General features: G+C 43.3%; 1 protein-coding gene across 9 annotated transcripts in view; it reads left to right on the top strand.

The window, feature by feature from the left end:
• Nucleotides 1–13,504, top strand: part of susd1 (sushi domain containing 1) — a 107,834-nt gene that overhangs the window by 60,835 nt on the left and 33,495 nt on the right. For all 9 annotated transcript variants that reach the window (XM_068030651.1, XM_068030649.1, XM_068030657.1 and 6 more), the window contains 3 exons: nucleotides 529–708; nucleotides 7,187–7,366; nucleotides 11,554–11,733. In XM_068030651.1, the coding sequence (XP_067886752.1) occupies nucleotides 529–708; nucleotides 7,187–7,366; nucleotides 11,554–11,733 (540 nt within the window). The remainder of the gene's footprint in view (nucleotides 1–528; nucleotides 709–7,186; nucleotides 7,367–11,553; nucleotides 11,734–13,504) is intronic.

The following is a 13,504-nucleotide window of genomic DNA, read 5'->3' as shown; positions in this document are numbered from 1 at the left end:
AGTGGGTCTCTTTTGTCTAGAAAAGGGAAGGCTGATGGATGGCCTGTAGGGGTCTTAACGAAGGGTTCAAAAGGGCAGACATAGAGAAGATGTTTGCACTTGTAGGAGATTGAAAAACATCAATATAAGATAGCCACTGATTAATCCAGTAGGGAATTCAGGAGAATCTTCTTTACCCAAAAAGTGGTAAAAATGTGGAACTTGCCATCATATTGAGTGGTTGAGGCTAATAGTATAGATGCATTTAAGGGAAGTTAGGTAACCACACGAGGGAGAAAGAAATAGAATGTTGTGCTGATAGGATGAGATGAAGAGGGGGTGGGAGGAGCCTTGTGTGAAGCATAAATGCCAGCATGGATCCGTTGGGCTGAATGGCCTGTTTCTGTGCTGTAGACTTGAAGTAACTCTACTCAAATGAAACAGGTGGGTCACAAACCTCATATAGATGTGTTTAATACTTCTGGAATGGATTTAAAAGCTTCCATAGACACATTTCATTTACACCTGGACCCCTTTTGCTGTGTGTAGAAATTGACTGCGGCCAGCCTCCGATAGTGTCAAATGCCAACGTAGTCTGGAACCAAAGCACGAAAATATGGAGCACAATCTATTATCAATGCATGGAAGGATTTTACAGCATGGGAGGAAGGACTATATCAACATGCACTGCAAAAGGTCAATGGCAAGAGGACACATTAATATGTAGAGGTAATGTTCCTCTTTACTGCAGAATATGAGTTATTAATAACTTGAGAACGTTTTTATGATATGCTTCAACATTAAATACCCTTTTGCACATCAAACTATAATCACTGCTTGCCAGAATAAATTGGAAATAAGTGAAAGATTTACACATTCATTCTATTATTACAGACGTTAAGAGTCCTGGTTTAGTTCAGGATGGCGGAAAGTTTATGATTACACAGTACTAACAGAGCAGTTGGTTGTTTATAAAGGTTTGCTTGTTAACAAGGAAGCTGCTGCTGTATAAGGGTATATAGTGTTAATTTTTCAGGTAAACAATTAATGCTGTAGGTATTTTGAATGGGAAGATTATTTTTCTCTCCTGAATACTGTTTCTATTTGCATTTTCCAAATAACTACAAGTTAATATACACAATAAAGAGATAATGCCCCATAATTTCCTGTCAATGTAACTTCAAGGCTAATGGTGATCTCCAATATTTATGTGCAACTTCAGGCAAGAGGCAGATGTAGGATCAAATGCAGAGATCCAAAAGTTGTTGTCCAAGATCCACCACACCACCATCGAAAACTGCATCGCACTGTCTGCCTCGCCCTTGACAGACACAGAATGATGTGAAGTTACTGCAGTTCTGGTCACCATAGTTCAGGAAGGATGTGAGGGTCCTTGAGAGGGTGTAGAGGAGATTTACCAGAATGGTTCCAGGAATGGGAGATTTTAGTTACAAGGTTAGGTTGGAAAAGGTTGGTGTGTTCTCGCTGAAGCAAAGGAGATTGAGGGGAGATTTGCTAGAGGTGTACAAGATTATGAAAGGCTTAGATAAGTTGGACAAGGAAAATCTGTTCCCATTAACTGAAGGTACAAGGACTAGGGGACACAGATTGAACGTTTTGGGTAGGAGATGCAGGGGGAATGTGAGGAAGAATTTTTTATACAGCGAGTGGTAATGACCTGGAACTCGCTGCCCACGAGGGTGGTGAAAGTGGAGACAATCAATGATTTCAAAAGGGAACTGGATGGACATTTGAAGGAAATAAACTTGCAGGGTTACGGGATAGAATGGGGGAGTGGGACTGACTGGATTGCTTTGCGGAGAGCCAGCATGGACTCGCTGGGCCGAATGGCCGTCTTCTGTGCCGTGAATGACTCTATGACCCTTTTAACGACGTGATAAGTGTTAATTACTGCCAGTACACCTCTCTGGCACTGAAAATGATCTATTACAAGTGTGGAATCTCATTTCTTCAGGTTTTAACTGCTGGAGATTTTAAGCTATAATTCTTTTACTTTCCCTTTCTGTCTGTCTGTCTCTCAATCAAATCTATCTTTTCCTCTCCATCTTTTCCTCTCCATTTTTCTTTCTTTACCGGATTTGCCATTGAACGCACCCCCTCTAATTTACAATTCCTTCTCAGGCCTTTTGCTGATAATTTCACAATCCTTCAATCTGATTGGTTAAGGAGATACTCAGTTGCTTGCCCTGTTCACTCAGGTCCCAGAAGCCCTGTTTCCCTCACTGCCGTATTATCGACGTGCACATTAAGCAACTTGACACTTCAAAAGTTGTAAAATACCGAAAGTATAAGAGCAAGACTAACTAACGGCAGTCACCAATTTGCTACAGCAAATTATGGCACATTCTCTTGTAAGAATTTGTAGAAAAGTACTTGCTTCATGTACATGAAATCTTAAGAGACCTGGTCAAGTGGTATCCCTCAACCAACACCATCAGAATTAATTGATCACTTACCTCATTTGTAGTTGTTTGCTGTGCACAAATTTGCTGCCGCATTTGCCTGCTAAACAACAGTGACTACATTTCTGAAGTAATTCATCAGCTGTGAAATGCTTTGGGACCTGCTTGAGAACATGCAAAGTTTTATTTTAGAAATTCTTGGGGCAGAAACCCATCTGTATTCCTCTTGCATGTCCTTCCCTTGGAGTTATCACTAGATGAGTCCAATTTTTAAGAGACAGTTTCTTTGCCTTTTTTTCATATTTATTCTTGGGATGTGGGCGTCGCTGGCTAGGCCAGCATTTATTTTCTTCACAATGGAGTACTTGGAACACACAATGTGTTATCCTAGAATTTCCTTCTCTTTAAGGGGATCTGCCTACTAATAATGAGTTCAATGGCAAGCAGAGTTAAACCCAGACTGGAAGATACAACTTGATGTTAATAATATTAACAGATACATTTCTATACCATTTTTACACCAGTACACCGGCAACAATGTGTACCATCTACAAGATGCACTGCAGCAACTTGCCAAGGCTTCTTCGACAGTACCTCCCAAACCTGTGATCTCCACCACCTAGAAGGACAAGGACAGTAGGTGCATGGGAACACCACCACCTGCAAGTTGTCCTCCAAGCCACACACCATCCTGACTTGGAAATATATCGCCATTCCTTCACTGTCACTGGGTCAAAATCCCTTCCTAACAGCACTGTGTACCTGCACCACACAGACTGCAGCGATTCAAGAAGGCAGCTCACCATCACCATCTCAAGGGCAATTAGGGATGAGCAATAAATGCTGGCCTAGCCTGCGATGCCCTTGAACGAATAAAAAGTATATATATTAAAAAAACACTGACACTTGTAAAGTAACCTCAGTCCTGTCTACTTCTCTACACGAATTTCAACAAATGAGTGGTGAAACGGATTCAATCTGAACATTCAGAAGAGAATTGGAGAAACATACAGGGCTGTGGCGAAAGAGCAAGGGAGTGGTTAATTGGATAGCTTTACCAAAGAGCTGGCACAGGCACAATGGGCCAAATGGCTTCCTGTTTCTATCTAAGTCCTTGGCTGCTACAAATCTTACCTTATTGAATCAAACTAGGGCATAACAATGTCAATGTGTCCCTTTAGTTACATTTTTATTGTCCTGCTCTACAACCAAACCGGGTTGAATTGGGACTGTTAACTCTGGTACTCTGGTTGAGTGCATTCCTGGAGGTTTCATCACATGATCTCCCACCCTGCCCCACACACCCACCATTGGTCCATCCTCCAGGGGCACTGCCTTCCCATTGGCCAGGGAACAGACTCTTTGTTACCAAATTAGATTAATCTTCACTGTTTGATGAAACAGCCTTTTTTGCTTCATCTACAATTTTTTTATCACTAATAAATAAAAGTGTTCAAAGAAATGGGGGAAGAAAATAGAATTTTTCTCCGGGGTTGCTGACAGCAGTGTTAATCTTTCAATTCCTGGAGACTCCAGGATGATCCTGGAGGGTTGGCAGCCCTAGGCTGAATGTGGCAATAATTCCCAATCCTCATTGATCAGCTGGCATCCAAGGCCCTTTTCACAACCTGATGTCTGCTGTCTGATCTGTGCCTGGCATCGGCTGAATTAGAGTGCCATAAATAATTGAGGCTGTTTGTCCTCCTTGCTAATGTTTTGGAATATGTTATTTCCAAGCAGGTTGAGGATATGCTTCAGTAATATAGTACATTGCCACTTCCACTGCATAACAAAATACCGAGTTTAACAGTGAGAAAAAAAGTGCGTTAATGCAAATTTAGTTTTACATAAAATGTACAGCATAAAAACAGACCATTCAGCCCAACCAGTCTATGCTGGTGTTTGTGCTCCATATGACCCTCCTCCCACCACTCTTCATTTAACTCTATCAGAATGTCCTTCTACTTCTTTCTCCCTCGTGTGTGTATCTACCTTTCCCTTAAATGCATCTATGCTATCCACCTTGTAGTAGCGAGTTCCACATTCTCACCACTCTCTGGATAAAGAAGTTTTTCCTGAAATCCCTATTGGATTTATTAGTGACTATCTTATATTTATGGCCCCTAGTTTTGGACTCTCCCTGCAAGTGGAGACATATTCTCTGCGCCTACCCTATCAAACGCCTTCATAATTTTAAAGATCTCGATCAGATCACCCCTAAGCCTTCTCTTTCAGAGAAAAGAGCCTCAGCCTGTTCAGCTATACTGATGGGTATAACCTTTCAGTTCTGCTATCAGTATTACATTGTTCGAACTAATGAATTTAGTCACTCAGATACATTTCTGGGATGTTGCTTTACTACACAAAGTGGTCTCAGACTGCTGTACAAGATAAAGGACAGAAATGGGCAATGGGCAGTGTGGGGGATGATGGATTTGATTTTTGAGAGCAAAGTTTTGGTGGGTGATAAAAGCACATAAAGACATTGAGGGGTCTATTTAAGATTGGTGAAGAGTTCGTAGGGCAGAGATGTTTTAGAGAAGAAGCTTCAGGGACCAGGGGTGTTGTGTCTGCTGATTGCTGAGGGAGCAGGAAGCGAGAAATCGGCAAGTGACACAGGAGCAGAGGGTTTTCACAGGAATGTGTGACTAAAGGAGATTTACTGATGTAGGCTGGGAGAAGTCATGGAGGATTGGAAGTGCTTTATCCCAGTTCTTTTGTTTGTCTCCAGTGGGTGTCGTGGAAACATCAACAGCCAGGCTGCTTCATGTGTTTAATCTAGGCTAGCAGTTGTCCTGAAGCATTAACAGTTGTTAATGTGTGCACTCCTGAAAAATACAAAGAATGGCAAGAAAAAAACCCCATCAAGATTATAAGTGATCCCACTATCCTCTCCAACCTTTAGTAATCCGAGCTCCCGGGGAAGACACTGAAGAATAGAGGAAAACAAAAACATAGCCAATTTGGGGAAGATCTCTGGGAAATTTCTCATTTATTCCATCGGCAACCCAGCACGCTCCAGGACACTGAGGTTGCTCTTAATGCATCTTATTTAAACTCTCCCCCCCCCCCAATAAATTACTGTATTAGTCAAGTGATATTGGCCCAGGTTTGCTGATAGGCTGCGTTTGCTGACAACACTACCAGTAGGTGGCACTGCAATGGCACATGTGCAAATGCAGCATGTGCCACTAAAACATCACAGTCTGCAACTTCAGGCAGCTGCCAGGACTAAAGATGGCGCTGCTCAAATAATCACACTTAACCTAAACACGTGGCAGCACACAGTGGCGGGAGTGAGAGAGCGAGAGGGCCGGGTGCAGGGGGTGAGCGGAGTGGGAAGGGTGTGGGGGGGTGTGAGCGGAGCGGGCCGGATGCGGAGCGGGGGGGAGCGGAGCGGGCAGGGAGAGCAGTGAACGGGGAGCGGAGCTGCCGAAAGAGCGGAGCGGCCAGAGAGAGCAGCGAGGGGGCAGCGGCTGCAGAGAGCAGCGAGGGGGGGAGCGGCCGGAGAGAGCAGCCGCGGAGAGCAGCGAGGAGGGTAGCGGATCGGCCGGGGGGAGCAGCGAGGGGTCGACCCCCGAAGATGCACATGTCACGATGACATCATCGGCACATGCGCAAACCAGTCCTGGCAAGTCGGAACGCAGTGCACGCGCAGAGAGCAGGAGCCCATCTGCGCATGTGTGCAACTTGGCGCAACCTGATGACATCAGTGGCCAGCTGCGTTGTCAGGAATCACTTTGTTGCTGATATGGGGCATCACAGGGCAAGCATTGATGGTTAGGCTTTTCCCCTCACATTTCAGCTCAAAATGTAGTTGCACTGTAACTCATTGCAAGTGTGAGCTGATAAGAGAAATAGGGGGAAAGAAAGATTGGATTAAGAGAGAAAGAGACATAAAAGAAAATTAAGGAAAAAATGTAAGACTTTAATTTTTACGTTTTTAAAATCTAAACAATTTACCATCTGAAGGAATGAGACTCCACAGTTTAAATTGTTCAATTTCTGAGCCACAGAGGTGGATTGGCATTGCATTAACAATTATCATTGAAAAGGTATTAATGCTGTTAATTACAAGATTTCACTTTCTGCAGTGGGTTTGATGGACAATTATGTGCTAATCCAGCTAGTTCTTAAAAATAATGGGGAGGCCAAGGGCAAGATGCCATTTGTGTAAAGCAAATGGCAGAGCAGGGTAAATCGATCACCTAGTTCTGGAGATTCACAACTCATGGTGTACCTCTTAATCCCCTGAACTTGCTGAGTGATTTTCAAAACGGCATCGAACCATCCAATATCTGGTTCAATACTGTAAGGTAATGCAACAACAACAACAAAACCTTGCATTTATATAGCACCTTTAATGTAATAAAATGTCCCAAGGTGCTGCACGGCAGCATTATCAGACAATATTTGTCACCGAGCCACATAAGAGGTATTAACAGAGGTGACCTACAGCTTGGTTCAAGAGGGAGGTTTCATAAAATGACTTAAAGGAGGAGAGAGAGGTGGAGATGTTTAGGGAGAGAATGCCAGAGCTTGGGGCACAGCCACCAATGTTGGAGCAATGGAAATCATAGATGCACAAGAGACCTGAGTTGGAGGAGTGCAGAGATCTCAGAGGGGTGTAGGGCTGGAGGAGGTTACAGAGATAGGTAGGGGGGAGGCCATGGAAGGATTTATGAACGAGGATGAGAGTTTTAAAATAAACAGCCACTGCGTATTATAAAGGATCATAATTTCCTAAACTGTTGATATAACTCATTTAATTTTCTTCTCTATAGCTGTAGATTGTGGAATCCCAGCTCGTGTGTTAAATGCGTGGCCACCATCAGTCAGACAGACAGTGTACAGAAGTGAAGTCCAGTATCATTGTAAGACTGGTTATATAAGTAAAGGAGGAAATGGAACGTTGGTCTGTTCTGTCAGAGGACAATGGGAAGGAGCTAATTTCACCTGTACAGGTAATAAAGAATCTGTTTGCACAAGACAACAAAAAAGGATCAGGTGTTTGTGGAAATATTATACTCCTAATGTGTCACAGTTCAGCAGTAATGAATTGCATCTGATGTGTTATTTCATCTAGCTCATCATTGAAGGAAAAAACTCCTTTCATAACATAATGAGGGCCTTATAGTTAGTTCTTATTGGTGGCCCTCTGACAGGACACATACATGGTGGATTTGTGTTACAGATCTTTAAGGGCAAAATACTGCGGATGCTAGAAATCTGAAATAAAAACAGAAAGTGCTGGAAATAACCGGCAGGTCTGGCAGCATCTGTGGAGAGAGAAGCAGAGTTAACACTTCAGGCCTGAAACGTTAACTCTGTTTCTCTCTCCACAGATGCTGCCAGAGCTGCTGAGTATTTCCAGCACTTTCTGTTTTTATTCCTTTAAGGGCAGATCCCTGTGTTCTTCCAATTCTGACCTCTTGCATATCCCCAATTTTAATCATTCACCATTGGCAGGCATTGCCTCCAACAGCTGGGCCCTAAGCTCTGGAACTCCCTCCTTAAACTTCTCTGCCTCTCTACGTATCTCTCCACCTTTAAGATGCTTGTTAAAGCTACCTCTTTGTCTAAGCTTTTGGCAACCAGTCCTAACATCTCTTTATATGGCTCAATGTCAGATTGTGTTTGATAATACTCCTGTGAAGTGCCTTGGGAGATCTTGCTATGTTAGAGGCACTATATATATGCAATTTGTTGTTGTTCAGAACAACTCAGATGTTCAGACAGTTTGTGGGCTGATCATAATAAATTGCTGCGTTTGCTGACCATGCAACCACTAGGTGGCGCAGTACTTGCACATGCGCAAATGCAGGCTCTTCAACTGGAACGTCAGTGTCTGTGACGTTCAGGCAGCTGCCAGGATTAAAGATAACGCTGCTCAATTTATCACAGGAAATGCTTATGGCTAGATTGTTCCAGCAAACTAACCTGACAGTAAGTTGGATGGAAGTCTAGTAATATACTACTGGCGGGCAGCCATAAAGGCGGGGCTAAAGTGTGGCGAGTCGAAGAGACTTCGCAGTTGGCAGGAAAAAAGACAAAAGCGCAAGGGGAGAGCCAACTGTGTAACAGCCCCAACAAACAAATTTTTCTGCAGCACCTGTGGAAGAGCCTGTCACTCTAGAATTGGCCTTTATAGCCACTCCAGGCGCTGCTCCACAAACCACTGACCACCTCCAGGCGCTTACCCATTGTCTCTCAAGATAAGGAGGCCAAAGAAGTTATAGGATACTAACTGTAATCCTCAGATCCATTTAATATTCCTGTAATCCTATTAAATACAAAAGGAATTTTATGATTGAATTTCCATTGGAAGATACTGAATTGTCACCCCGATTGAAAATCGGGCAGAGTATAAAATGTGCTGCCAAATGGTTGTTGTGATTCGTGTATATGACTGACTAGGACTGATTTCACCTGAACGCAGCTACTGGCTGCTCTCCCCCCTCGGCAACTCGCTTTGTCCCCCGCCTTCCCTACCGGTCACTTCCCCCCCACCCCCGCCCCCTCAGCCACTCGCTCCAGACCTTGCTGCTCCCCCCCACTTCCCTGTCCGATTGCTCTTCGCTTCGCGCCACCCCGCTCTCTGGTTGCTCGCTCCCCGCATCCCCTCCATCCCCAGCCGCTAGCTCTAGGCTGCGCCGCTTCCCTCCTCTTGCCCACTCGCTCCCATGTTTGATCGTTTTCCACGTGCCACCCGAAGAAGCAAGGCTGGCCGCAAGGGGTAATGGGGTAACGTAGGAGTGAGTGGGCAAGTGGAGGGAAGCGGCACGGCCTAGAGCTAGCTAGGGGGTGGAAGGGATGCGGGGACTGAGCAACCAGAGAGCGGGGTGGCGCGAAGCGGAGCAATCAGCCAGGAGAGTGGGGGGGAGCAGCGAGGTCTGGAACAAGCAGCTGAGGGGAGGAAGCACGAGGCCTGGAGTGAGTTGCTGAGGCGGAGAGAGCTCCAGCCTCAAAGTGTCCCATTCAGCCGCTTCCTCCAGCCGAGTGGGGGTCTGGATACCCGATGACCCTTTATCGTGCATGCGCGAAGATAGATCAGGCGTGGATACGCGATGACGTTGGCGCTGCATGATGATGTCATCCCGTGCACGCGCCACTTAGTCCTGGCAAGATGTAGCTGTGCATGTGCACAGCTTGGCGCCCGCTGATGACGTCAGCGGGCCACTGCGTTGTCAGGAGTCACCTTGTAATAACTTTTAGTTTAATCTGGAGTTTCAGTCACCTGGAGAGCACTGATGAAGATTTAATGAACCACTGTGCCTTAATCAGCAATATAATTGCCTTGACTATACACGATCTGGAATCCTGTTGATACATATTTTGAATTATTATCTAAATGTGTCAGGGGAATGGCCCATTTATACCATTAGGAGTAGAGTTATAAGTGTTAGCTGTGGCTCAGTGGGTCATGCTTTTGCCTCTGAATTAAAAGGTTGTGTGTTCAAGTCCCACTCGAGACTTGAGCAAAAAATCTAGGCTGACATTCCCAGTGGAGATGCTGTCTTTCAGATGAGACATTAAACTGAAGCCCTGCCTGCCCTCTCAGGTTGATGTCAATAATCCCAAGGCACTTCGAAGAAGAGCATGGATTCTGCCCTGGTGTCCTGGCCAATATTTATCTCTCAATCAACATCACAAAAACAGATTATCTGGTCATTATTGCATTGCTGTTTGTGGGAGCTTGCTGTGTGCAAATTGGCTGCCACGTTTTCTACATTACAACCGTGACGACACTTCAAAAGTACATCATTAACCGTAAAGCGCTTTGGGACGTCGTAAGCCTGTGAAAAGGGCTATATAAATGCAAGTCTGGCTTTATGTAATACTTCACAATGTGACGATGTTTTAATATGCTCTATCGTACTGCAGAAGAGAGTAACCTTGATAAAACATCTTTTAAGCAAGATGCGTGTATCAGCATGATATAATTAGAATATGTGGCAATACAATAATAGCATTCAGCTCACAACCTGCCAACATAACCCACTGATAAATCTGTCACGGGACTGGCTCCCATCAGGTCCAAGCTTGTTGTATCCTGCTTCTCCCTATCATACAGCATTATGTCAACAAGGACGTGAGATATTAGAATGTAACAGTAATGGCTGGAAATAAAATCTTAGAATAATACAGCACAGGAAGAGGCCATTTGCCCATTGTGGCTGTGTTGGCTCTTTGCTAGAATTATTCAGTGAGTCCCACATTCCCGGCTCTTTCACCATAACCCTGTAAAGTTTTTGCCTTCATGCATTTATTTAGCTCTCCTTTGAATCTGCTTCCACCGCTGTTTCTGGAATTCCAGATCACAACAACTCTGTTTTTTAAAAGAAAGTTTCCTCAAGTTGCCTCTAGTTCTTTTGCCAATCACCTTAAATCTGTGTCCTCTGGCTACTGGCCCTTCTGCCACTGGAGTTTGAGCTAAGAAAGAGACGCAGGCTTTTAGACCTGTTCATGTTACAGCTCAATATTGTTTTGGTGCCTGGAAAGTGAAGAAAAAGGTTGGTATGCACTGTAATTATTGGGACAGAGGTGGGATCAGTTATTTTCAAGAGTATCATGGGTGGCATGAGAAAAAATGCCTCCAGTCATTGGCAATCATTGAGGTGAAAGTTAAAATAGAAGGGAACTTCATTCCAGCATTAATATTTTTAACACTTCATCCTAGAATTCAGCTGCACAAATACAATTTTTCTCTCTTTAATTCTCGTAAAAACTTTGCTTTGCCGCCATCTCTTTCCACCCCCAACTCCCAAATAAAACAATTATTTTGTCTCATTTCTTCTGACTTTAGTTGACTTGAAAGTTACCAGTTTGTCATCCTGCTCCCTGCTCTACTGCACTTGGGGTTGCCAGCTCTGGTTAGACATATCCCTGGAGGTTCCTTCTGTGTCCAATAGATCTGCCCAGTCAAAGGACCTTTACTTCCCCATCTCCAATATCTTTCAGGACCAATAAACAATAGTGTGCATACATTTTTAAAAAAAATCTCTTTAATTTCCCCTCTGATTTTTCTCCTGAGTTGCAATATCAGAGCTGGATGTGGCTTGCGAGATGGCAGTTGGCCACCACTGTTAAGGATGAAAACATGCGGTGCAATTGGCTGAGAGGGGATCATTGTAACATTTATTTTTTGTAGAGATTGACTGTGGGATCCCGCCAGTAGTACCACATGCAGAACTACTCTGGTACCGTAGTACAAGACTAGGGAGTGTTGTCCACTATCGGTGCAAGGGTGGATTTTACATTGTGTCAGGAAGGAATGCGTCTGTCTGCACAGAAGGAGGACAATGGGAAGAAGTAACACTAGTATGTAAAGGTAATGTTCTTTTAAATTTAATGCCACTGCTATGAACTCCATATTAAAAAATGTAGGGATTTGAAATCTCACTATGAGATACTAGTAATGAACACATTAATGCATTCATCCTATTTTAAACAAAGGTGTTAACCTCATTGTATTATAACAGATAGAGAAATTTCACGCAAATGGATACAAAGCCATTTGGTATTAATATTGCACAGAGCAAATTTGAGAGTTATTAAGTAGTCTTGGAGTTCTAACAGAACAGAAATGTGTTGGACAGATCTAGGTTTGATTACTATTTTTAATTGTGGGCTTTTTATTTTGAATGGAAGGGGAGGCTGGGAGCAAGTCAGTCTTGTGAAAACCCACAACGTAGGAGTACCAATCTCCCCAAATTTCACAGGCCTGCATTTTGCTGTCAGTGGCAAAGCAACAGAGCTCACCGCTGACCTCGAAGAAAGCTGCCCACAAAGATCTAGCGATCTCTGTGATGCGGATTTCCCCTTTCCCAATGGCAGTTTAAATCTGGCGCCAAGTCTCTAGGTATGCAGCAGCAGTGATGTCAGCAAGCAGTCAATCACCTTGAAGTATTCACACAGACAGCAAAGCTGGAAGTTAAAAGCATGCCATCCGTTACTTTTAATTTAAATTTTCAGATGGGGAAATAAATGATTATGACTGGATTAAGATAGAAGCTAAAATTTCATATAAACATACTTAAAAAAAACTTTTATTTTAAAAATATGAGGAATTTCTTATCATAATGGAGAAATTTGACATTCAAAAAAATATAAATGTACTCTTTCAGGGCATATGAGAGTGTTTAGCAGTAATTATGAAGGTAATACACTATTAAAAAACACAGATACATCTTATTCAACAAGATGTAACTGTTTCAAAGGTTTTTACTTTGAAACTAAGAGAGTAAGAGTGGAGGTTCTCATCAGTTCAGTGATTTCTAATTGATTGCACTCTGGGGGACCTCAACAGCACACCCTCTGAAGAAGTATAGAATCACTGACAACAACTTCTGGCATGTGCGGACTCCCAAAGTTGCTGTCAGTTTCACTGGAGTGACGACGGCGAACACTGACAGTTTTGCTGTCATTTCCACGCTACGTGGCTTGTATCTCTCCCCTATGGGCACCCCTTTTTGTGCTACCTCTCACAGCAGTTCTTGGGACCCAGGAAAATTTGGGTCTGTGTTTGCCATTCAAAGCTGAACTGTTCATTTCAATATTGATGGCAGCTAGTGAAAATCTACTGTCCAAACTTTCTTCACTGAAACACAGCAATAGGAGTTATTGAGAATTGACTGTTGTACTTGCCAGGTATGTATGAAGTCAGCGGAACATTATTGGGCCAATTTGGATTATGTCATCTGATGTGACATTTTGGCTAAGTTGGACAGAAGGACCATATGCTTCTCTCCTGTCTTAATGGGTACAGCCATTGAGATTATCTTAGCTTAAGTTTAGCAAAACTTATACTAATTAGTTTTCAGATGAGTGGCTGCTATTTCTGGTTGAAGCCACACCAAAAGTAAATGTTTATAACATAAAATGTTATTTTATCTGGCAACATAGGTGTTACAATTATTTCTATTCTGTCTCAGAAAAGCAGGGCATTACTAATGGTGACTAATGAATCTATTCCCTAATAATTATCTTCAATTGTGGTTTCTTCAAAGCTATGCTTTAATGTTATGTTGATAATCTATTGCTAATCATTTGAAGTGACCCTTTACTGCCAGTGACACTTACAGCTAATATTCCAGAACACA

Source organism: Heterodontus francisci, chromosome 4, assembly GCF_036365525.1.
Source record: "Heterodontus francisci isolate sHetFra1 chromosome 4, sHetFra1.hap1, whole genome shotgun sequence".
Classification (NCBI taxonomy): Eukaryota; Metazoa; Chordata; class Chondrichthyes; order Heterodontiformes; family Heterodontidae; genus Heterodontus; species Heterodontus francisci.
This window is presented reverse-complemented; position numbering and strand designations above follow the sequence as displayed.